Source organism: Pelmatolapia mariae, linkage group LG20, assembly GCF_036321145.2.
Source record: "Pelmatolapia mariae isolate MD_Pm_ZW linkage group LG20, Pm_UMD_F_2, whole genome shotgun sequence".
NCBI classification, from domain to species: Eukaryota; Metazoa; Chordata; class Actinopteri; order Cichliformes; family Cichlidae; genus Pelmatolapia; species Pelmatolapia mariae.
In genome coordinates this window covers 5,267,258-5,293,080 of record NC_086244.1, presented here as the reverse complement: position 1 = coordinate 5,293,080, position 25,823 = coordinate 5,267,258, and the positions used below count along the sequence as shown (strand labels likewise).

The following is a 25,823-nucleotide window of genomic DNA, read 5'->3' as shown; positions in this document are numbered from 1 at the left end:
CAAGTTTTTATTGTCACACCACATGTGCTGGTACACCAGTATAGCACATACGAGTGAAATTCTTGTGTGCAAACTTCACAAGCAACAGAGATATGCAAAATAAAAATAACATAAGAACAAAGCAAAATATAAGAATAGAAATATGAGAATTATACGAATAAATATACGTACAAATATAAGAATGCATGCACATTACTAAATATGTATACCAAATATGTGTGTGTGTGTGTGTGTGTGTGTATATACATATATATCTAAAATAAAATACAATAAAATAAAATAAAATAAAATATACAGAGGTTAGCAGTTGGATATTGTGCAAAAGAAATGGCCTATATGTACAGTATGGAGTGCATAATGTCGAAGTTCCGGTAAGTGAAGGTGAGGTGTCTATGAAGTGTTCAGCAATCTGATGGCCTGATGGAAAAAGCTGTCTCTCAGTCTGCTGGTTCGGGGCCAGATACTGCTATACCTCCTGCCTGATGGAAGTAGTCTGAACAGTTTATGTCTGGGGTGACTGGAGTCTTTGATGATCCTCCCCGCTTTCCTCAGGCACCGCTTCCTGTAGATGTCCTGGAGGGAGGGAATCTCACCTCCAATTATCCTTTCGGCACACTGCACCACTCTCTGAAGACCTTTGCAGTTGTAAGCAGTGCTGTTGCCATACCAGGTGGTGATGCATCCAGTGAGGATGCTCTCAATGGCACAGCGGTAGAAGGTCCTGAGGATGCGGGGGCTCATGCCAAATCTTTTTTAGTCTCCTGAGAAAGAAGAGGCGCTGCTGCGCCTTCTTAACTGTTTTGTTTATGTGTACTGACCTGTACTGACCATGTGAGATCCTCCGCTAGATGTACACCTAGGAAACGGAAGCTGTTCACTCTCTCCACAGCAGCGCTGTTGATGGTGATTGGGGGGGGGGGGGCTTCTCTGAACTCTGTGGTGAAAACTAATTTCAGCTTCTTTTATCTGTGATGTAATTCTTTTGGTCATAACCTCATCACTATAGGTGAGGATTGGAACGTAGATCGAACCATTCAGGGATTCTTCAGCGTTCTCATTCTAGTGCACTTTGAGGAACATCCCAAGCCCAGGTCAGAAACTATCCTCCATGGCTGCAAACAGTGTGAGGAACTCTCTGTTTTCCTTCCTGAGTGGCTCCTTCAGGCTAACCAAAGGTTCTTCTGTCTCAAACTTCTCCAAAATCCACACTTTTGCTTATTAACCAGCCAAACTCTCAGCTCTTCTAGCCTTCCAGTGCCTTTCTAGTGTTTCACGAATCCCACAGATCAACTAAGCCCAAAGGCCTCCTTCTTTAGCCTGACAGCTTCTTTCACCGTCAGCATCCACCAGAAAGTCCTTAGATTTCTGACACAACAGGCACTGACCTAACTTCTGGAAAAAAGCTCCTTCTAAAGTGGAGACCTTAAGCATGCCTCCCTGTCTTCCGTTGCAATAGAAATTCTTCTGGAGGCGTGAGTTAAAGTGTAGATGTGTGTCAGAAAATATTTACATAAAATAAAGTGTAATAAAAAACATTATGAGACATTTTATAAAAGTTTAAGATTTGGCGTATTTATTGTTTTGAACCATTTTTAACAGTGTATCTTGTAAACAGTTACAAATTTAATACTTACTTTAAATACTTTAAAATGTATTGTTTTATTTTTATATCGGTTTTGCATATATTTTTTGCGTTACTGACGCTGATATTTTGACGTTTGTTATTTTTACAGATATATTCAAAGCGGTACGAGAACGTCTCACTTTGACCGTCTTCTCGCGGGACTACACCGCCCCTGCACCGTGCTGTTGACCCCATGTCGGAGCAAATCTCGCGGTGTTGGCGGTTGACGGCGGTTGGAGATGGAGTCGGAGGGGGCGGGGTGCAGCAGGAGGGAGCAGAGATGTTTGGAGCTTTTTTTTTAATATAAAATTATTTATTTAAATAAAAATGGCCGCCGTGGAGAGCGGAGAGGAGAGACTGTAAGTGGCTTTTTACATTTATCCTCCCTTACCGTGCCGCCGCTACCGTGGCTCCGACGGCCGAGAGCCGTTTCTGTCGTTTGTTTTATCGAAGTGAAAGTGCGTTGATTTTTACCCCGGCCTGTCGCGGCGGAGCGGGGTTAGCAGGAATACGTCACCAACTTACTGCTCAGTCTGTACTTTAGCTGCGGAGCGGAGCTTAGCCTTAGCTTAGCCCGTCCTCCGCGCACTACCGGGCCCCTCCGACTTTACCACAACTCTCCTGGAAGTCAGGCCGGGGAGTTGTCACAAATATCCCAGCCGCGGCTTAGCGGCGACGGTGCACCCCTCCTCCCGCGCTCCGTCTGACAGGCAGGAGCTAACGGTTGCTAGCTGGTTAGCAAACAGTGTTCTCATGAGAGGAGGGTCCGGCTGTTCACACTGCTCATCACTAACCCGGGTTAACCCCGCTCACCAGTAACCTGGGTTAACCTCCCTCACTGCACTCGCAGCCTCCACCCACCCACCTACCCAAAGCGGGCGGAAACAGATCATTACCTTGTTAGCGGCCAGCTGCCTTAGTGCCGCTGAGCCACATAGACACAGAGTGTCTGCCACTTTTTGTAGATGTTTATAACTGCAGGACGGGAGTAGAACCCGTCACCCTGTGCGTGTGTTTGTGTGTCCCAGTTTCTTCAGCAGCTCACTTCCTGTTCCTCACCTCCACCTGCAGCTTCAGCAGCACCAACACTCACTTAAGCGTTTCTCTCCACAGCATCACTGCCATCATGCACTAAATGTACACACACATTGTACAATGGCAGAATTTGTCAAAATAAAAACACATCAGTTTCCTACTCATCCAGGGGTGTGTCTAAAAGTTTGGGGGTTGGGTGCCATGCCGACCCCCCTTGAAGAAAAAACAAAAAAACCCAAAAACATTCACAGGGCAAAACTGAAGCCCAGGAAGAGATGCTACAAGCTACTGTTCCTCCAATGGCCACTTGAGGCTGTCCAAAAGTGAGGCCATCTCCTTAGAGTCCAGTGTTAAAATGCCAAACTTTACAGCATTCAAAATCATATTTAGACTGGTACAAAATACATTGTAGACTATTATGGATAGTATCCCCTGTCATAACAACTCATGAGTAGGGTGATGTTTTTTTTAAGTAACTGTAGGCTTGTTTTAATAGTCAGTTGTACTAATTAGTACAAATTAGTGGGCGTGGCTCAGATGGTAGAGCAGATCAGCTACTGTTGGTGGTTCGATCCTTGGCTTCCCCAGTCTGCATGTCAAATATCATTGGACAAGATACTAACCCCAAGTTGCCCTCCGATGCATTCATCGGAGTGTGAATGGGTGTGAATGTAGATTAGTTTGCACTTGTGTTTAGAAGTGCTTGTATGAGTGGGTGTGAATGGGTGAATGAGGCATGTTGTATACAGCGCTTTGAGTACTCTGGGAGAGCATAAAAGTGCTATATAAGAATCAGTCCATTTACTAATTAGCACATGTTAGCACTGGGTGATAAATTGTCACTCTTTTATCTATATAATAGATAAAAGAATAATACAATAATATAATGGCTCACTAAAGTCACCATGGTACCAGTCAAAAAGCTAACATTCAAAATAGAGAGTCTATGTGCAAATCAAAACACTCAGCTTGTAAAGATGTCACATTCTGCAGTCGATTTACTTGTGTTTGTGGATAAAAATGTGAATTTCTTTGTGTCTCTGAAAATAATTTTTCACTACTGTGTTCTCATATGTACTGATTTATATGGAAGCTCATTCCTGCCAGTGGAAAAAAAAAGCCAGGCAAAGGTTTAGTTTTTTTCATCATTAAGAAATATGTGTAACTAATATGAGGCCTGAGTTTGAATCTGCCTTGAGACAAAACAGGGGAAAGAGAAGGACACACTAAATAGTGTGTCCTTCTCTTTCCCCTGTTTTTCCCGTTTATATATATATATATATACGTATATATATATATATATATATATATATATATATATATATATATATATATATACGTATATATATAAAATATGAAGTGGTTAGGTTTGGGGCCAAAACGGTCACTGCTACTCTTAAAGCTCTGTTGTCCTGGTTGCCATGTTGATGTATTGTTTTGTATGGATAACATACATACTGCGGACACAGAATATACTTCCTATTGAAAGACACTGGTCTCATATTTGCGCTAGCACAAAAAAGTCACTCTCCGTGAACAGACAGATTTCTTTCTCATGAATGTTTCATGCAAGTGCCCTTTTATTTTGAATTTCTTCTAAAAATATTTTTGACTATGCTGATAACTTTCTAAAACTATCCAGGAAGCTTTTATTTTGAAAATAGCACATATTAATGCATACTTTTAAATTCCCCAAAGTAATTGGAGACACATTTAAAGTGGCCTGGTAAATTTCTGTAATTAACTGGAGACTTTCTTTTTGAACACTTTAATGCTTTATTTCAATATTCCTGTGAGTAACTGGAGTTTTTTATTTTTGAAAAATCACCCTTGGGATTTTTATTTGGAAAATCTGACAAACTTCTGAATAAGTTCTATCTTACTTAGGACTTGGCTGTAGATGTCTGTAGTGAGAGTCTGTGGTTGTCTGTCTCATTCTGCTTACTCTGGTCACATCAGCTGCCTGTTGAACTGTAATTCACCAATCAGGAAATGGGGCTTGAATGGGCTCTAATTGAATCAGCCAATTGGAATATTCAGTTTGAACTCACCAAATGACACCAATCTGACAAAAGCTAGACCATTTGAATCAATTAAAGAATAATTTGCTGAATCAGCATCCACACTAATTAAAATCAATCCCATTAAAATGATATACACATATTATTGGTTCAGTAATTGTAGTCCAGTAATGTAATCTGTTTGTTTTTGCATAATGAGAACTTTTCCAATCTGTGCATGAAATATAATTCATTTGTTAAAGTTGTATAATGAGAAATGCCAGTCTGGGAGTATTTCTTACTTGTGCTAATGAAATAATTTACTGACATCCATATATGTGGACCGGCTTTGTAGGATTTTACATTACTGTCATAACAAAAGAACCAGCGTGAAAGTAAAGTTCACATTCAAGATAAACTTTAAATAAATCCCGGATCAACAAAGCCTTGACTGTTCACCCACAGTAGCAGAGAAAAAAAGGGTCTTAAGTAAAGTATTAAAATATTGAATACGTACTTTGATGAATGAGTCACGGGATAAATACTTGAATCACTACAGTCATGGCATTTTACTGGTTGCAGCTGTAGTGCAACCAAAACTATGTGTGTCTTAAGAATTGTGTTCAGTGTTTAGGGATTTTTAGGGATTTAAGTTATTTATTTGACTTACATCTTAAATTTTACAGCTGCAGCTAATGTTTCGAAAGGAGCTCTTAAGGGGGGCCAGTGCCACCCCATGCCCCGTCTCTGGACACACCCCTGGGTCTGAAGGCCCTCCAGGAAATTCTGAGGTTATGCACTTCACTTCCTGCAGTCTCATGTTTTCTGCATCAAATTATGATGAAAAACACAGATGAATGCTTGACATCAGTTCAACTATCAGACATTCTGTGGCATTTTAAAATAATTATTCTCAACTTTTCACATTTATTATGATCCCTGCTGAGTCAGCACACATGTTTGGATGTTTTTTGTTGTCTTTTGTGTCCAACTTTTTTCAAATGTGAGAGTGAAAGTGCAACAAGGTGATAATTTTGTCTGATTTCAGGCTGCTTTTCTGTTAGCTCTCTATATTTGGTGAGTTCACCATTTCATAGTGCTGTGTGAATGTATAGTGACTCTTTATACAGCCTGTATATGCACTTGAAGTATCTCAAAATAACAACCAGTGTAGATGTTCATGGTGTAATTACTAATTTAAGGAAAATACTGCTGTATGATATAGGGCTGGACCATATTATACCTTTCACGGTAATACCAGTACAATGTTAGGCAATGTTAAAAAAATGAAATATCACGATATAGTATGGGTAAAACGCGCATGCGCAGTGCCTTTGTTTTCATACGCACATTGTACAAAAAACATGGCGGCAGCGGAGAATGAGAAGGGCGAAAGCGGATCGTTGAGTGAAACAGATGAACCAGAATTGGTTTGTAACTAGCATGGTGACAAGACGCTGACTCAACAAACAATCGGCGTAGCTTAAAATAGCTGCACGCCTTATGACAAAAGCAGCAAACACTAGGGGGAACTAACTAATGAACTAAACTAATATAAACAGCTGCTTGTTTAGGTGAAAATAAATTGATGGGGTTTTTTGCACTAATAAAGTTGTGGAGTTGTAAAGTATTTTGTCACGCATCAATTATATTGTCAGTTATATCGTTATCGCAAATTTTCAAATATATATCTTGATAAATATTTTTGGCCATATTTCCCTGCCCTAGTATGATATAATTTATGACAGAAATACACCTGGATATATATTAATCTAGCTAATGTTGATCTGTCATGTTGTGACAGCATAATTAAAATGACCAGAGCAACTCCTGATACAGGGAGTAAGAGGAGTGAATCAGTGGATAATTTCAGACACAACCTGTGGGTCACTCCATGACAGTTTACCAGGTGCCTCCCACCTGACCATCTCAGAGTTTCCTGAAGAAGTTCCAGTGGAAATATTCATGTCTTAGTAGGAGTTATGCAACATTCCCAACCCCTACTGTATTAGTTTTCTCAAAAGCAAAAACAAACAAAAAAAACCAAAAACAATTTCATGGCATATTCATAGCATATTTATAGAGACATGTCATGACATGTCTCTATAAATATGGACTCTCGGGAGTGGAGCTCAGGTTAACGTAGAAAGATTCCTTATGTGATCTCTGACAGCAGATTTGGAGGCCTGTGGAAACCACAGGTTTGGAGGTAGGGGACTGATTTCAGTTCAGAGCTTCTCATATACAAGGCACATAATGTTCTTTAAAATGGTTCAAATCAGATGAATGTTTTCACAAGTATTAAAGCCTGAAAAGGAAAAAAAACAAAACCAAAAAACCCCAACGTATTTTCATTCAGCTTCAGTATGCTATTCCTCAGCTATGATACCTGGTATCAAATCCAATGTAACAGTTAAACAAAGAGCAAATTTCTGTTAATATTCAAATTCAGAATTTGCTCCTAATACCATATCATCTCAACCAAATATACTGAAATTAATATATGTGTGTGTGTGTTTTAGGCCATGTCCACACTGATACGTTTTCATTTGAAAATGCATCTCTTTCTCTCCGTTTTGGCCTTTCGTCCACACCGAGATGGCGTTTTTGGTCAAGGGAAACTGAACTTTTTGAAGACGCTCTCCAAAGTGAATAAATTTGAAAAGCCGTTTTCGCATCGCCGTGTGGACTGAGAAGATGGAGGCTTTCGAAAACGATGACGCATTTTAGTCATATGATGCAGTCATGTGAAGAATTCAACTAAGATGGCAGACGACATTGTACAGGAGTCGTTTTGTTTGCTCCTAATTTTGACAGCTCTATTAAAGGTTAATGTCAGTTTGTACCATATAGCTCCAGATAAAACTCTGCACTTTTCCTCTGCATTTTGCTGCGACTTTTCAAAGAGCCGGAAAGTAAATAAACGGCAGACGGAAGTGATGCAGGTCAATCATCTTACGTTTCACGGATGTGTAGTACAGTAACATAGCCTTTTCAGTGTGGATGAAAACAACTGAAAACGATAGTGTGGACATGGAGGTTTTTAGACGAAAACGCCGTTTTCAAATTTAACTAGATTAGTGTAGACGTAGCCTTAGTCCCCAGGTTCGTCTCGGGTGCTGGATAGTTGTCTGTGATAAGGGTAATGAATCCGAAAGTATTTGGACCTTTGAGGGTTTGATAACTTTCTTTGCCAAGAAAGTTTCCTCAGTAATTTTTTGTTCATTTATTAGAACAACAGTTTATCTCTGAATGTGTCTTTCAACAACCTGAGCATCATAGAGGACATTGTAGGTTGGTGTCGTGTGGTGGATGGTGGTCTTCAAGTTCAGGAACCGACAACAGGTTCACATTTGGATTCCTGTCTGCTGTTCTGGCTCGATAGACAGTAGACTCAGTGAAATCACACACGCTGAATTAGGGCTGGGTGATATGAGGAAAATCTAATATCATGATATTTTTTTGGCTATATCACAATACAATATATATATCGCGATATGTTTAAATAACCTCCAAAAACAAATGTTATTTTTAACCATATAGTGCTTAAAATTGCACTGGTATACTCATTCAAAAGGATCATTCAATACTTTTTTTTCTACTTTGAATACAAAAAATCTGAATGAATTGAAATGTTTTATTTTAACCATTTTTTAACCATCAGTTGCACATAGAGGTTTTTCACAAATGACAATACTGTGACAGTAAATCTAAAGATGACAGTAAAATATAAAAATAGTAATATAAAAAATGTGGTGACCTCAAATTACAGAAACAAAGTCTAGATAGTGACCATAGAAACGACTGACCAAGAACAGGTATCACAGCTGGTTTATTTAACGTTTTCTTTGGCGTGTGGGGGGACGTTGACATTCAGAGTGTAAAACATCCTTAATTTTGCAGTGGATGACTTTTCAATAAATAAATTCGTGGTGCTGCTGTCTTTTGCAGCAATAATTTTAGGGCATGTTTTGCAAATTAATACATTTTGTTCAACAATCTCCTTGTGAAATCCAAACGAAAGCGCGTCTTGTTCCCTTCCTCATCTGAAACTCCCGCTGTCGCCATATTTTTCCCTATCTGGTAGTATATAAACACTAGGGCTGCCACAATTAGTCGACTAGTCATGATTACGTCGACTATTAAAATCGTCGACGACTAATTTAATAGTCGACGCGTCGTTTGAAGCTTTGTAAGATCCCAAAAGACGCAGGAATAAGTAGTAGGATTTAAGTGTAATAACGGACTGAAACAGAAGATGGCAGCACTGCATGTACAAGGATTCCAGCTGCCGTTAAACCCCGAAGAAGAAGAAGCTGTGTCCCAGAATTCATAGCGCAGCCCTGCTCAGTTTCCAACAATGGCGGCAGCTAGTTAGTTTTAATATTACTCTTATTATTCTTCGTGGGTCACAAAATAAACATTTAACATATTTTCAGGCAAGAAGCTGTGTAAACTTCAAATATCTGCTCAGGTTATCAAGACACCACATATTTTCAAAAGCGCTCCGACGTTTTCGGAGACGTCTGTTACCCACCAGCTCGATAGCTAGCCGGGGTTCAAGGCTCATTAGAGCCGCTGAGAACACCGGACTCCCGGCAAATCGTTTTCAAACCCACCGCCGTCTTTCGCTACTCAGGTTAAACATGATATATAAGTCACTTAGATAACTTAAAATGTTATTGTTTGGCTTTTTTCAGTGATTTATTTGTTCCTGAGTAAATCAGTTTGGCTGAGATTAAAGTTATAGTTTTTACACAGCTGAATAAACGTCAAGCAGACAACTGATTATCAGAAGTGTGAGATGGTCGAGAATATACTCCGGTGTCCTGTTATATTTTAGATAGCAAGGAGCAGACGGCTGCGTTTATTAAACTCCACTGAGACAATCTGCAAATTTCATTAAAATTTAATAAACTATCATCTTGTCTTTATTTTTAGTTAGCACATTAAAGCTGTAAGGTCATGATAGTCATATAAGAGCAGACGCATGCTGGTGCAATAAACTGTACGTTGTACGTTCAGTGGATGCATGATCTGATTAGTTGACTAATTGCAAAAATAATTGGTGACTAGTCGACTATCAAAATAATCGTTTGTGGCAGCCCTAATAAACACGCATGCTCAGTGCAGTGTGGGTAGCAAACTTTGTGGTTAGGAGGGGAGGACTAATGGTGCATTTGCAGCGTGTGGGAGAAAAAACCTCTGAATTACAGGCAGACAGCTTAATATTTCTATGTCAATTTTTTCTCGATGTTTACGATAAAGCCATTTTAGCCGTTGTACGTGAAAAAACTCGCGATACGCCGATTATATTCGATACATCGCCCATTCCTACTCTGAATGTCCTTGGAGCTGGCTGATTCTGGTTTCGTATGCCTGTTGAAAATTCAGTAGGTAGGAGCTGTGTAATATTTCTTTAGATTCTTGGAAGAAATACTACCTTTTTTTTAAATCTGCGCACTGTTGGACAAGGGATGATTTTAGTTGTTCGGAAAAAAAGTAAAACACTTGCTGTATAAAACGACTCTAAATTCTAGCAATAAAATAGAACATAATAGAGTAATGGACTGATATTGAAAACCAGACTTTATTTAGTCTAAATGCTCAATAAAACCACACTGTATGTGATGACTTGCATTCCAATGTCTGGTCAGCTTTTACTTCATGTCGGCCTTCGTTTTTGCCATATGGCATCCAGCCGGTTCTTTTTTTGACTCTTGTTATTTCAGCTTATTTGCATTATCTGGACTCAGCATGGTGTCATGTGACATGTTGACACTCCATTTCCACATACCTCCATACACCTTGCCTCCATTGCCTTTCAAACAGCCTGGTTGCCTCTGGTCCAGATATAGTGCTGTTTTGAAGTGTTGGCATCATGTCAGTATTAACAAACTATTCCCACCAACTGACTGCTGAAGGAACATCCTCGGTCTAGCTGAAGTCGTATGATGGGTAGCTTTTCCCATGCTTTTTCCCTTTTCATTAGGCAGTGGCCTGTCTGCACTGGTGGTTTGCTCTACGTCAGAAAATGATAAGTTTTTAACCTTGTCTGCCTTGTTAACCTCCTCCTAGTCAGTCAGGGCTTCCATGCGTCACACTCTCAATAGTCCCATCATCCAGCAACTACTTGATCAGACCTGAAAATACTTTTTTTAAATTATTATTTTCTTCAATTAAGCATTAGACCGAAGTTAAAATGGAAATATAAACCAAATTTAAAACTCTTTGGTTGATGTCAGTTCAGAATTAACAGTAAAGTAAACCAAAAGCATCTGGCCAATTTTAAGAATGTGTTTATTAATGTTAAAAGGAAAAAAGAAACCTCTCAGACGTACATCAGAGTTATCTTTGTAAGCATTTCTGAGCACTGGCTTTAACCAGCAAGAGCACTTGTTAATGTAGGTGCAATTTGTCATTAAACTCACATCTTCCTATTTTCATAGACTAAGAAAAGGATAGTTACCAATGCCTAGTCTCTGCCAGTGCGACACAAAGTGCAATATTTAAGTTAGCTAATGTATTTTACTTTTTTAAACCTAAAAAGACTGAAGGGTTTAGTGAAAATATATATAAAGAATTACTTTTTTTTTTTTTTTTACCTGTTGTTGTTCAGCTGATATCCGTCTACTTATGTTCACTGCAGGCTGACTCATTTATCAGTATGTAAGTGAGGTTAACCAACATTCATTCCAGCTTCTATCAAAAGTACCACAGCCTTACTGAGAATAATAATGATGATACTCATTTTAATTGTAAGGATCACAGAGTGTTTCACAGTTTGGATAGAAACAAGACATTTGAGAGTTTTCAGCATACAGTTCATATAAACAAATATTCATGTTTATATACAAGTAATTAAAGTAAAATGTGAGTCTTTAAGAAAAAGCAACATATATAAAGTTAGTAGGGGTAATCTTAGATGCAGGCTAGTGCAGTTCAGTGACATGACATAATAACCACTGCAAAAAATATGCAAGACTAAATTTAAAAGACTCAACATCAAATAAATACATTTAAAATGGTCTTTAAGGAGAATAAGGGGATCAGATTTTTAAAACCTTTTTGTAGTGTGATCGCTATTCACCAATCACAGGTTAGAACAGGTTTTTCTGATGATGGTTTAACTTTTTATCAGGTTATTTTTATTTAGTTTTTTTATGTTTCTGATTTTGTAAACAATAACCGTTGGATGGAAGAGGACATCTTGGCTCGGATATCCTCCAGCTAAACTGGGGGACCTAAAAGACTGGCCTCCAGGGGTTAAGTCAGCAGACTAGCAGATGGATTCCCAGATTGCCCAAAGGGACCTAGAGAACTACTTGGTCCAAAAGCGCTTTTTGTTTTTTGTGTTTACATCGCAGCCTGAAGCCCCATGAAGATCAGACTAATCAGTCAGCTGCTCAGACTTGTCTGTCACATCTGAACTGAGCTTTTGGAGAAACTCTTCCAGCTTCAACACATTAGGATGTGAAATATTAAAGTTCTGATGGTGCTTACAGGTTCTTTGTTGTTGTTAATCACTTAAGATACACTTTTATTGTATAATTAGAAAAGCGTGATTGAGAATTAATGGGAGTTGGATGCTGTGGAGGAGCTATGAGGCAAACGAGGAGATGAGGAAGGCCAAACAGGAGGATTATTGATGTGAAAGAAGACATGCAGGTGGTTGGCGAGACAGAGGAAGAAGCAGAGGACAGGAAGTGGTAGAATGACAGGAAGACCAAAAAAGATTAGTTTTAAGATTACTCTTGTCTCATCATGGTCTTCGTGGTATCCATTCATTTATAGTTTTCTTCTGCTGTTATTTTCTTCCTGTCCCTCCCCCACCTTCTCTCATTACCCAGCAAATACTTTAACACAGTCTCGTAACAGTTTGTGAAATACTTTTGACTTCTATTGATTTGTGTGGTCTAATATGTACTGATTTATGTCCATGGTTGTTGAATCTCGACTATTACAGTTTGTGTTGCGTTGAGATAGGACTAAGCATTTGAGCACTGAAACAATACCAAAACAAAGGTTTCACCAAAGTGGTTTTTCAACCTCTCTACACTTTCTAAAAAAGAAAAGTTGCTATTATAAACACTGTGCATTTTATATCCTTATATCAAATAAAAATATCAAACTTTTGACCTCTTGCTCTTATCTTACTGAGGTGACTGTTAGCTACTTACACAGTAATCGATTTTAAAATGCTGACATTGTGGTAACCTGCACATGTTAAGTTCACCATGCAGCAACTGAGACAGAATTTTCACTTGACAGCTTGACAACCTTTAACGTAAAGTTGTTTACATGAAAAAAATAACAGGTGTTGATAATACTGGTCTGTGTATGAGAGGTCACTGTGTGGCTTTAGTAACCAAATTAGTTGTCAGTCAAGTGTAGTGTTAAAAATAGACACATGCCTTTAACTTCTTTATTGCAGTGTCGTGACTATCACAACCGTTCAACCTATGGTTTTTGACCAGGGAGACACTGTTGCTGTTTGTCTTTAGTGTTCTTGTTTCTGTTGTTCATCTTTCTTCCCCTGAAGGGAGGGACTGTGCAATAAGTCCCATTTGTCTGTCTGTTTGTCTGTTAGCAGTCTAGCATCCAGTTTTCAAGATATCATTTTCAAATTTTGTGTGACAGTAGATATATCAATAACAGCTCGAGCTGATTTTATTTTGGTGTACCTCGGGTCAAGGCCTGGGTAAAAACTTTATTTTACCCTCAATTTTTTTTATGAATTGTCTTCAAACTTCACAACAGTATATTAGGCATTGGGGAACATGAGTACCTAGTACCTTGGCTAAGTATTTGACCCAGGTCAAAGTTTACCTTGGAAAAAAAATTAAAGAAACCATATTGAGTAATATATCATATGAAAGGGGATAGAAAGAGCTGTACAACACCCTTTTAATAGAGTTGCACTCTGTGAGTGCTCATGTTGTTACTTCCTGTTTTATATTGAAGGGTCAGTTTTTCCCGGGTGTCTCATGGGCTTGCTTCCCACTTTTGCTGTTTTCCCTCCTTTCTGCTTGCCTTCACCTGGTAGTTTCACCTGTTGCTCAATTTTATTGTATTCCAACCTCAGTGTGTCATCACTGAGGTTGACCTCCCCTTTGTCAGATTGTCTGTTTCTTTCTTCCTCATGCTCCTCTTTGTGGATTTTTGTTGGACTTTTACTCACTTGACTTTCAGTATTTTTGGATTTTCTTGGCTTGGCCTTTTTGGATGGTGTTCTGTTGTTTACCTACCTGTGCTTCCTGTGCTTGGTTCCTCTCTCCAGCAAATCCTTGCCATATTTTTTCGGACCATATAAGACGCACTGTCGATGAACAGGTCTGTTTTCATATATAAGGCGCACTGGATTATAAGGTGCATTAAGCGAAACAAAACAGTCAGATAAGTCAAACTTGACTCAACTCATTCTTCTTCCTTCCTCTACTTCTGTACCATTGATTCACTGATGTTGAATTCTCTTGCAGCTGCTTTATTCCTATGTTGTTGCAGTATATTAATGACTAACCTCCTATTGTGGATGGATTATCTCAGTTGTTCTCCTGACTGAAGTTTGGTCCGTTTACAGCATCCTGCCATGCGATTGCATTTGTTCCTAACCATCGGGAACCCTCACATTAACTTTTATCGAGTGGGAAAAAGTTAGTTTTCGTCCTCCAGCTTCACTGTTTATATTATGCTAACATAGCTGTGTTGCTAGCGATCACGTAGCACGTCATTATATCCCAGCTAGCCCAACTTCAGTAACCCTACAAAAGTCACTGCTGTTTAGTTTTCTGTCTTCATTTATGTTGGAAGTGATAGCAGAGCTGTACGTCTTAATTTTTTCAGAAATCTCTCAGTCAGAACATGCTATATCATGTTTAGCTGGAAACTAGCGAGCTAACTTCCTGCTAACTTCTAACTCTGTTAAATGTAATAAATTCTGTTTTCATGGATGCCTGGATGGTAAACTTAATTGTTACACCTGGTAAAGCAGCAATGCTGATCATTTTATTAAAGATGAAAGAATTTAGACAGTTTTTAACTCTCAGTGATGCCGCAGTGATCGTTTGACTTTGGGACCTAAAGCAGACGGAGTTTTGGACCCAGATCACTCCGCGAGGCTCCTGACTACCGTAGCTGTAATGCTCCAACAATCCATCAAGCGGTGCGGCTTCGTAGCTTAGCAAAGTGGTACTAAAACATTTTTTGACAGATTTTTGAGCGCCGTGTACTACATAAAATCGGTTCAAGGTCAGTAAGCACAACCAGAATTCATACATAAGGCGCACCGGATTATCAGGCGCACTGTCAATTTCTAAGAAAATTAAAGGATTTTAAGTGTGCCTTATAGTGCGGAAAATACGGTACATATATTTTACATCCGTCTCCTCATAAGTTAATACATGAATGTATAGACTTTGTGAACTATAAGTTTGGCTGTGCTGCAGATAATGGATCAGATAAGCTTTTACATAAATGTGATTGAAATCTGAATGTCTAATGTTTCTCCTTGCGCCCAAACACAACACACAGATACTTTAATATCTTTATTTATATATAAATCTACATGCAGGTTTTACTTTATAGCCAGCAAAGACAAAGTAGTTGGTGTTACACAGATTTATCTCGTTCCAGCAATTAACATTCAGAAACAGAACAATTGCACCCATCTGTACACATCTGTCAGGTTAAAGCAAAAGAGAAGGAGAATGTGAAAAAGAGGAAGTGCTCGTGAATGCAGCCAATTTCAGACAAGACTTTTCTATTACAGATTTTGGATGTCTCAAAACCACCTCAGAGCTTTTGTTTTCATGCATTCAGAAGCAATGTTTATTAATTTTATGAACTGAAGTTTTTAAATGACTGATTTAAAGTTTAAGAAAACACAGGCATTTTGTTGGGTCTGACATTTTCAGTCTCAATGTGACATTTAACTGGAAATGTGAAGTAAACACCGGTCTGGCTCATCTTCAGCCCTCATGCAGCTGAAATAATCAATCAACACATAAATATTAATGAGGAATTCTGATTAGTCTTTTAATCAGAAGAGAGCTATCTATCCTGTGCTGTCAGTTCCACCAGTGACTCTGATTTTGGTCTCTTCTGGTTTCTGTCAGAGTTTATTTAGTAAGGTTAATCTTGTTCCAGCTGTCAGACTTATGATGAGAAACAGCCTCTGCTCCCTGTTAGAAAAACAGGAAATCCAACATCGTTTTGCACCAAATAAAGATGGTCGGTCAAAGCAAGACAAAAACCATCACAGTTTTATATAACTTTAAAAACTAATTTGGTGTACTGAGGGAAGTGAAAACTGATTAATCTGCACTGAAAATATGTGCTGCAGCTGATCCAAAGCTTTCTTAGATAAAGTAGTTGTATTCAGCTGAGCAAAGGGCACAAACTACATCGTCACTTGTTAACTTCAAGAAGCATCAGGGGGAGATGCACCGCTCATGCTTATCTAATCTAACATTAGATGTTTATCTCTTTTTGTTACAAAGCTGCTGCAGTGGGTAAAAAACACCACAGTGACCTACAATTACTTAAAGACGAACCATAGCGTGAGTTGAAGACTTCCTGTTGGTGCGTTCAGGGGTAGTCAGTCACTGTAACTCAGCACTTTCTGCAATTGCTTCACAATCCCGTCTTTAAGTGATGACGTGATGAATCCTGCTTCCGGGCCCAAACCACTCTGCGTTTAATAAGGCTGTTGTGTTCTTAACAGGTTTTAATCCTTTGCATTTTGTTCTATTTTATTATATTGTATATATTATTCTATTTTATTCTATTGTATATAGTATTTTATTTTATTGCATTCCAGTGTTTTCTAATTTCTGCTACATAACTTTGCACTTTTGCTGTAACGAAACAAATTTCCCACCTGTGGGACTAATAAAGGTCATCTTATCTTATTTAATCTACAAGCCCCTAAAAACGGTCAGTGATCACTGTCGGCCTCTCTTGGTTTTTATTACCCTTATTCATTTTAAAGCTCAGTTTTTAAAACCTTAAGATGTAACTACAGCCCAGCTCATGCAGCAGTGTATTAATGACTAACCTCGTATTGTGGATGGATTATCTCAGTTGTTCTTCTGACTGAAGTTTGGTCCGTTTACAGCATCCTGCCATGCGATTACAATAACAAATTTCCCACGTGTGGGACTAATAAAGGTTATCTTAATTGCATTTGTTCCTAACAATCAGGAATCCTCACGTTAACTTTTATCGAGTGGGAAAAAGTTAGTTTTCGTCCTCCAGCTTCACTGTTTATATTATGCTAACATAGCTGTGTTGCTAGCGATCACGTAGCACATCATTATATACCAGCTAGCCCAACTTCAGTAACCCTACAAACGTCACTGCTGTTTAGTTTTCTGTCTTCATTTATGTTGGAAGTGATAGCAGAGCTGTATGTCTTAATTTGTTTCGGAAATCCCTCAGTCACCACATGCTATATCATGTTTAGATGGAAACTAGCAAGCTTACTCCCTGCAATTTTAAATCATGCTTTTTATTTGTTTTTGTTTTTTTAATGTCTCTGTAAAGCACTTTGAATCACCTTGTTGTTCGATTGTGCTATATAAATAAACTTGCCTAAATAAACTTGCCTTGCTAACTTCTAACTCTGTTAAATTTCATAATTTTTTTCATGGATGCCTGGATGTTAAACTTAATTGTTATACCTGGTAGAGCAGCCACACTGGTCATTTTATTACAGATGAACATATTTAGACAGTTTTTCAACTCTCAATGATGCCGCAGTGATCGTTTGACTTAGGGACCTGCAGCGTAGTTTGGGCCCAGACACGGCTAATGACGTCCGACTTAAAGACCGGATAAGAGCACCAGGCTGCTTGAGCTGATAACCTCACTATGAGGTCCACACACAAAGGCAGGGAGTTTTACCATCCATCCATCACCAAAAAAAGGTCTGTACCCCATTTAGCTCCACTGTTAACATGGGCTTTATTTCTGGAAAGGTTATCCGAAATCTGATATTGATCCAGTCAATCACATGCATGGTTTATAGTGTAATATCCCAACATTCACTACATACAGTTGCAAGAAAAAGTTTGTAAATCCTTTGGAATTTGCTTTATTTTGCATAAATACAACCAAAGTCTTAAAAGTAATAATAATGTTATAATGTATAATGTTGGGTGCCCACTTTTTCCTTTTCAGTGATTGATGGAAGTAGCCACCATGACATGTGTCACTGATGTTGGACTCTATATTAACATTTAGGCGATCGCATGTTAGCTTTTGTAATCTACAAACACCAGTCAGATTTAGCAAACAGACAAAGATACTCTGGCAAGACCAGGATTAAGGAGGGGGAGTCACAGCGTCTCGCCAGCTTTAGCTTTCGCAAATAGAAGACCAAATCACCAGTAGCCAAATAAGAGAGCATTTGTAGCTGTCTGCGAGATAAGTGCTGCACAGGGACGTCTACAAAGTGCAACACTGAAAAGAAATACTACACAATCAGAACTAGGAGTAAAGGGTCAGGCAAGGTACTATATAAGTAAGATTTCACAAACCGTACATAAAAGATGGATGTAGTCACCTTGTTACCCATTGGTTTTGGGCTCTTCATTTAAAGGCATTAAATGAAGCGTTAGCATTTTGGCAGCTATAGTGTGTGTATAGCAAATTTTTTAAGCAAGTAGTGACAATATTTGGATTAGCGGGTGCTGCTGGTAAAGATATCCATTGAAGCCAAAGCTTTTTAACATTAGAGTGTATGAAGATTGTCTCACTTTTAGAATCAGCCTCAATTGGCCATTAGAGGAAGTGGAGGTTTTGGCACTTAATTTTTAGCCTCAGTGATTGCTGCTTGCTTGGTTTCCTCACTACAGGCCTTCTCACAACATTTATGTTGGACATTGTTAAACCATTATCTTTTCATTGAACATTATTAGGTGGAATGATTTGTGTGTTTTAGGGTGTCGTGTTATATCTTGACCCATTTTCTTTTAAGGAACAGTCTGTGGACAGATGTCCTGACATACATAATTTGCTGGAATTAATCAGAATTCATTCCGAAATCGATCACAACAAGCTGTCCTCCACGGATGTGGCAAACAGAATTAGGTTTAGTTTCTTATGCTGGAATTTAGTGTTTCCCTTTCACTAAAAATATCACTTCTTATTAAACTACTTTTTGCCCAGCCAAAATTGCTGTAGTGGAAAACAGCTTATTAATGGTCCAGGGTCAGGTCTTGTTAACCATTTATGCAAAGAACGTAATACAGTCGGAATCACTGACAGTGATCCACTTCAAGAAGGTTCTGCTTTAAATTTTATGAAGTTTGTCAGAGCTTTGTATTGGCAGTTAGAAAAATGGCACATAATTTGCCTTCATGCAGCTTTTACATGGTTCAAACTCAGATATCAGGGCTGAAGGATCTTTGGAGTTAAATGTTCTGCAAACATTTGATGAGAGTGAAGTAGGGCTGCCACGATTAGTCGACTAGTCACGATTACGTCGACTGAAGCTTTGTAAGATCCAGAAAGACGCAGGAATAAATAGTAGGATTTAAGAGTGTAATAACGGACTGAAACAGAAGATGGCAGCACTGCATGTCCAGGGATGCCAGCTGCCGTTAAACCCCGAAGAAGAAGAAGCAGTGTTCGGTTTCATAGCTGTGTCCAAATTTAGCGGCCGCATTCTTCGGAGGCCGCATTTGTAGGTCAATTACGTTACAGCAACACGGCACGCCTGTCCAAATTCGAAGACTCCCCCAAACACGGCCAAAAAATGCATTCTTCATTTCCCCAGATTTGAAGGATGGGTCGGGTGTATCCTTCGTGGCCCAACCTATCCCAGAATCCATAGTGCGGCCCTGCCAATTCCAGTTTTCAACAAGGGCGGCAGCTACTTAGTTTTAATATTACTCTTATTACTCTGTCTGGGTCACAAAATTAACGTTTAACATATTTTCAGGCGGGAATGTAGCTGTGTAAACTTCAAGTATCTGCTCAGTTTATCAAGACATCACATATTTGCAAAAGTGCTCCGACGTTTTCGGAGACGTCTGTTACCCACCAGCTCGATAGCTAGCTGGGGTTCAAGGCTCACTAGAGCCGGCGAGAACAGCGAACTCCCGGCACATCATTTTCAAACCCCCCGCGGTCTTTCGCTACTCAGGTTAAACATGATATATAAGTCACTCAGATAATTTTAAAATGTTATTGTTTGGCTTTTTTCAGTGTTTTATTTGTTCCTCAGTAAATCGGTTTGGCTGAGATTAAAGTTATAGTTTTTACACAGCTGAATAAATGTCAAACAGAACTGATTAAACAGAAGTGTGAAATGGTAGAGAATTTACTCCAATGTCCTGTTAAATTTTACATAGAAAGAACAGACGGCCGAGTTTATTAAACTCCACCGAGACAATCTGCAAATCTCATCAAAAGTTTAATAAACTATCATCTTGTCTTTAGTCAGCACATACCTTAAACACTTCAAGCTGTAAGCTAATGATAGTTATATAAGAGCAGACGCATGCTGGTGCAATAAGCTGTACGTTTTACGTCCAATGGATGCATGATCTGATTAGTCGACTAATCGCAAAAATGATCGGTGACCAGTCGACTTTCAAAATAATCGGTTGTGGCAGCCCTAGGGTGAAGCTAAAGGAAGCCTAACGTGATCTTACTGATTCAGTCAAACACTGATCTGAAAGTGTTCTATGTGGATTAACTTTATATTTATGAAGTTATTTGGATTCTTGCAGTTAATAGGTTGTGGTCATAATGTCAACAGCATGATTTTCTCTCTTTTTTGTGCAGGGAGGAGGGGCAAGAAGGTGATGAAGGACCTATTGAACCCCAGCCTCCAAGGAAGGAAAAAGACAGGTCCAAGACCAAGAAACCCCGCAGGGAACGTCGTCATGCTGAGCGGGGGACGGAGACCATGGCCTCAGCTTCAACCTCAACAGCACAGCAGCCACAGACAGGGTTGGAGCAACAGACCCAGGTAAAGACTGCATTCGAAGTTAGTAGAAACGGTGGAATCATGGAGGGACAAATTTCGTCACTGCTGCTGAACAGCATGACACATCTTGCTCAGGATGAAGGACAAGTTTTTGCTCACCTTTTCCTTGCAGATGTCAGAGCCAGTGGCCGGTCCCTCAGAGCCAGGGTCAGAGTCTGCAGGTGGTAGCGAGTCTGCCGGATCTTCCAGGCAGCGGCGCTCCATCATTCGGGACCGAGGGCCGCTGTATGATGACCCATCTCTGCCCGAAGGCTGGACCCGCAAACTGAAACAGAGAAAGTCTGGACGCTCTGCTGGGAAGTTTGATGTCTACCTAATCAAGTAAGCCATGCCCTGAGCCACCCTGACAGTGTGCTCGTTTTCCAGGATGTAGAGGAGTAAAACCCCCAAATGTGAACGTTTGTGATGCTTTTTTTTTTTTTTTTTTGCTTTTTTTTTTTTTGCTGTTTAGCTCGGAGGGAAAAGCATTTCGTTCCAAGGTGGAGCTTATTGCCTACTTCCAAAAGGTCGGTGACACAACAACCGACCCTAATGATTTTGACTTTACTGTTACTGGGCGTGGGAGCCCCTCCCGCCGCGAGAAGCGCCCACCCAAGAAACCAAAGGTGGTGAAACCATCAGGGCGTGGTCGTGGGAGGCCCAAAGGTACTAAAAGATGTGATTCTAGAAGTTATACTGGAAAGCTGTTCCTGAGTATTTCTATTTGAGTATTTGTTTTTTCTGTAATTGTGTATCTGTGTTTTTGTAGGCAGTGGGAAGATGAGGCAGGCTACAGAAGGAGTGGCAATGAAACGTGTGGTTGAGAAAACTCCGGGCAAACTGCTGGTCAAGATGCCCTTCGGCAAAGCAGAGACCTCCACTGGCACCACGACCACCACCTCAAAGGTATGGTTGCTCTGTCGTTTAGTCATTCGTACATTTTCGAGAAGCACAGTGTTGAGATTGTCGCAGTAAGCTGAATAACTCAAACATGCATTTCCTAAGCAACTTTCCTCATTTCTTCTGTCCAGGAAAGCTAACAGAAATATGCTTCAAGGAGAAAATATGCATCTCTCCAAAACTGATGTCCACACGTATAAACATAATCATTTAAAGATATTTTGATTAAAATGATCACACCTCTACACCATAATGTCATCCAATGAATCACCACTTTGTTGAGGTTGATTGACTTGTGTTTTCCAGTAACCTTCAAAGCAGCTCTTGAGAGTCCCTCCAAAGGAAAACTGGTCCCCCTTTGACCTACAGGTGTAATGTAAAGAGCATCCTATATCAGGCAAGACAGGAAAGACTGAAGACCCAACTCCCAACCAGTAACATTGGGTCATGCTGTCCTGCCATTCTGGCTCACTACCTTCAAGGATATTTGTAGGTGTCCTGTAATTTTTACCCCTCAGCCGCGAAAGGCTGATGCCGTCATTTTGCTGGGCGGGTGGGCGACATGGACACCCAAGTTTGTGAGTGCAAAACTGGAGAACAAGGCAACATAGGATTTTGAAATTGATGCCATAGCTGTATGTACCTCGGACAAGTTTGAATCTCAGTGATCTTGACTTCAAGGTCAAGGTCAATTTTTCTTAAAATCTTGTGAGTTCAATAATTCAAGACGGAAGTAATCTAGGATTTTCAAATTGTCTCCAGTTCCATCTTTACAAAGACTTTCTGAATATCCCAGTGAAAAGAATGGGAAGGGAATTCATGGAAGACTTTGTTTACCTTCGTAGAGTTGTGTCCTGAAGATGGGCAAAACAGCTAACATACACTGAAATAAGGTCAACACCATCCACAAACCATCTGGAAGGTAGAAAAGACTTTCATTAGGAGTTTAAAATAAACAACTTATCTTGACTGGCAGTAGTCCTGCCAAGAATGTCTTGAGAGTGGATACTGAGGACTTGGCTGTGCACTAGTGTTTATGATTTTCATGGTTCGAAACTTAGGGCTCTACCTGGAGAAGATCCTCACAAACAGAGGCAAATGATGAGTAAAAGTAGATAGACTGTAGTATGTGGTTGCAGGAAGTACGGTTAGTATTTTCATCCATCTATTATCTGCTGCTTATTTGGATCCGGATCTTGGTGGAAGCAGTCTAAACAGATATGGGATACCTTGGGTCACCAAGGTGTTCCAAAGCTAGCTGAGTGACATGATCTCTCCAGCATGTTTATTGCCTACCCTGGAGTCCCTACTATTTGGATATTTCCAAAACAACTCACCTAGGAGGCATCCAGGAAGTAGTCTAGTCAGTGCTTTAAAATCTTAAATATGTTTTTATAATTCCAGCAGCAATGCTAATGCAGGTTTTTCCTGTTGATCTGGCAATTCCCCTGCAGGTGGTGTCTCCTGCCTTGGTGACCAAGTCCCGCCCTGGCAGAAAGAGGAAATCAGAACAAGAACTTCCGCCTCCACCACAGACTGCCCCCAAGAAACGGGGCAGGAAACCAGCGTCCGCCTCCACAGCAGCATCAGTCGCCACAGCATCCACCTCCGCTGCATCAGCCTCTGGTAGCTCAACAGCAGGGAGTTACGCTGCAGCTGCCATCTTGGCTGCTGAGGCCAAACGGAGAGCAGCTAAGGAGTCTTCCACCAAACCTGTTGTCCAGGAAACAGCTCTGCCAATCAAAAAACGTAAAACGAGAGAGACAGTGGAGGAAAGGGAGAGTGTGCAGACTCCAATGGCTACAACAACAGAGACTGGAAAGTCAACAGCGGCCGAGGAGGAGAGCAGTACAATGGCAGGAGGTCCAAGCTCAGAGCCTGAGCCCGCCCCCTCTGAGCAGAGCCAGTCACAATCACAGAAGCAGCCTTCTGCTTCAGATGACAGCCAACCACATGGACACAAGACACATAAAGGGCGGAAGCACAAGGAGAAATCAGGAGAGGCAACAGGTGATGGTGTAACCAAAGGGGAAGAAGTAGGTGAAGATGTAAGCGATAAGGGAGGAGAGGGGGGATTGGGTGGAAGGGGTAGCAGTAGCAGCAGTAGCACTAGTCCGTCAAAAAGCCACAAAAGGAAGGAGCGAACACCTCACAAGCACCACCATCACCACCACCACCATCATCAGCATCGCCACCAACAGTCCACTGTCTCAACATTGGATGAACCTTCTCCTCCTCCTCCACCCTCTGGACACCCAGCACCTTCTAGCCAGTCCAAGCCTGACGTTGAGCCTCAGACTGTGCCTCAGCTCACCTCCCAACAGTCGCAGCACACCCAGCAAGCTCCTCCCAGACCGCAGTCCAAGTCTGCACCACAGTCCCTGCCCGAACCTCGACATCCTACCCTGCAACCACGCTACCAGCCCCAGTTTCCCCATGAGTCCCAAGCCCAGAGTCGTTACCCAGCACCCCAGTCCTCTCCTACCCGACACGGCCTGACACAACCACGGCCCCAACAGCCCCCATCCCAAACCCATAGTCAGCCTCAGGCTGCCAACCAGAAAGCTCCCTCACAACCTGTTCATTCCTCAACCCAGCACCGAACCCAGCTTCAGAGTCAGCATACGCAACCTCAGTCACATCCTCCTCAGTCCCCCCCCATCCTGCACATCCATTCGCACCAAACAAGGCATCCACATCCACAAACCACATCCCCCACAGCACCCCAACCTCAAACCCAGTCAAGGCACCCATCTCAACTCCAAACCCAGCTCAAACAGCAATCTCAGCCCCAGCCCCGACAGTCACTTCAGCCTCAAATTCAATCCCAGGCCAGGACCCCAACTCAAGCTCAGAGTCAGTCCCAATCCAGGCCTCCAGTCCAACCTCAGTCTCAGTTGCAGCCCAGAACCTCGGGCCAAACGCAGCCTCAAACCCAATCCAGAACCCCAGTCCAGTTGCAACCCCAACCCCTGTCCAGGACTCCAGCCCAATCACAATCAGCACCACAGTCCAGGACTCCTGCCCAGACGCAGTCAACACCCCAATCCAGGGCCCCAGCCCAAATGCCGTCGACACTCCACGCTAGGACCCCAGCCCAAACTCATCCTCAACCTCAGTCCAGAAACCAAGGTCAAATGCAGCCTCAATCCCAGTCCAGGACCCTAGCCCAAATGCAGCCTCAATCCCAGCCCAGACCTCAAACCCAAATGCAGCCACAAGCCCAGTCTAGAACTTCAGCCCAACCTCAACTGCAACCCAGACACCAAGTGCAACCACAGACAAGGCCCCCATCGCAACATCAACTCCAGACTCAATACAGACCACAATCCAGTCAATCTCTCTCCCAGCCTAGGCCGCCCCAGTCCCAACCCCAGTCCCAAGCACAACCACACTTTCAGCGGATCCAACCACAACTGCGTTCCCAGCCCCACTCTCAGCTTACCAGGCCACACGTGCAGCACCTCTCATCCAGCCGACCATCTTCCAGCCTAACCAGGACCAACCTCGTCCCTGCTCAGCAAAACCAGAGCGAACAGCCACAAGACCTGAGCACCACAAGGCCTGGCAGAGGGAGCCTGATCCCGAGCCGAGACGTCAGCGTGGAAGGGGTTAGGACAGAGGGGAGAGGGGAGCCAGCCATGCCATCCGAAAGCAGAGAGGTTTTAGGAGGAGACAGAGGATCAAACAGCACCTCGAGGCCTCCCAGCTCCATGCCTCCTGGACCTCCTGGAGTATCTGGGGCTGGTCACGTGCCTGGGGCAGATGGTAGGGCTAGGCTCCGGGCGGAGCCAGAGGCAGCAGGTGAGGGTAGGGAGCTCAGAGACATCGTCCCGCAATCTGCTGTTCCCTGTCCCAGCCGAGAAGAAACCGTAGAGTCACGGACTGCTGTCAGCGAAAGAGTCAGCTGATTGGTTGGACTGATGAACCTGCCGTCTACCAATAGCCTGACGGACTGAATCAGCACCAGGCAGAAGAGGAGTATGACTGGGATGTCCTTGTAATGGTTTTTACACCGTTTACAGATAGAAGGAAAGCGTCACACAGAGCTGGAAGGACTGTCGCAGCTTGTTCTCTGTTTGATTCTGTCTGGAGACTCTGTAAAGTTCTGGATTAGAGAACCAACCTGGCGCTGAGGGACACCTCGAGTGGAAAATGGATAGTGTCTTTTTTTCTAGGAAAAACAAATGAAAAGGAAAAACCGATAAAAAGTGTGTGTGTATATATAATCAAAAGGCAGCTGTTGTGTCCCGCTAGTCTCCGTGGGGAGGGGGGGGGGGAGTAGTTT

At 41.4% G+C, this 25,823-nt stretch overlaps 1 protein-coding gene across 1 annotated transcript; it reads left to right on the top strand.

The window, feature by feature from the left end:
• The first annotated feature begins 1,800 nt into the window (after window positions 1-1,800).
• Window positions 1,801-25,786, top strand: mecp2 (methyl CpG binding protein 2). The gene is made up of 6 exons (XM_063465274.1): window positions 1,801-1,983; window positions 20,452-20,638; window positions 20,769-20,977; window positions 21,108-21,301; window positions 21,405-21,541; window positions 22,990-25,786. Exons 1-6 carry the CDS (start codon window positions 1,952-1,954, stop codon window positions 25,444-25,446), a joined length of 3,216 nt encoding a protein of 1,071 aa, XP_063321344.1. The 5' UTR covers window positions 1,801-1,951; the 3' UTR covers window positions 25,447-25,786.
• The last annotated feature ends 37 nt before the right edge of the window (window positions 25,787-25,823 follow it).

Bases quoted from the DNA above. Each gene is read 5' to 3' on its own strand.
- mecp2 (XM_063465274.1), top strand. From the start codon at position 1,952: ATGGCCGCCGTGGAGAGCGGAGAGGAGAGACT. The intron at 20,639-20,768 runs GTAAAGACTGCA...TTTTCCTTGCAG, and splicing joins GGTTGGAGCAACAGACCCAG to ATGTCAGAGCCAGTGGCCGG. The intron at 20,978-21,107 runs GTAAGCCATGCC...TTTGCTGTTTAG, and splicing joins TTTGATGTCTACCTAATCAA to CTCGGAGGGAAAAGCATTTC.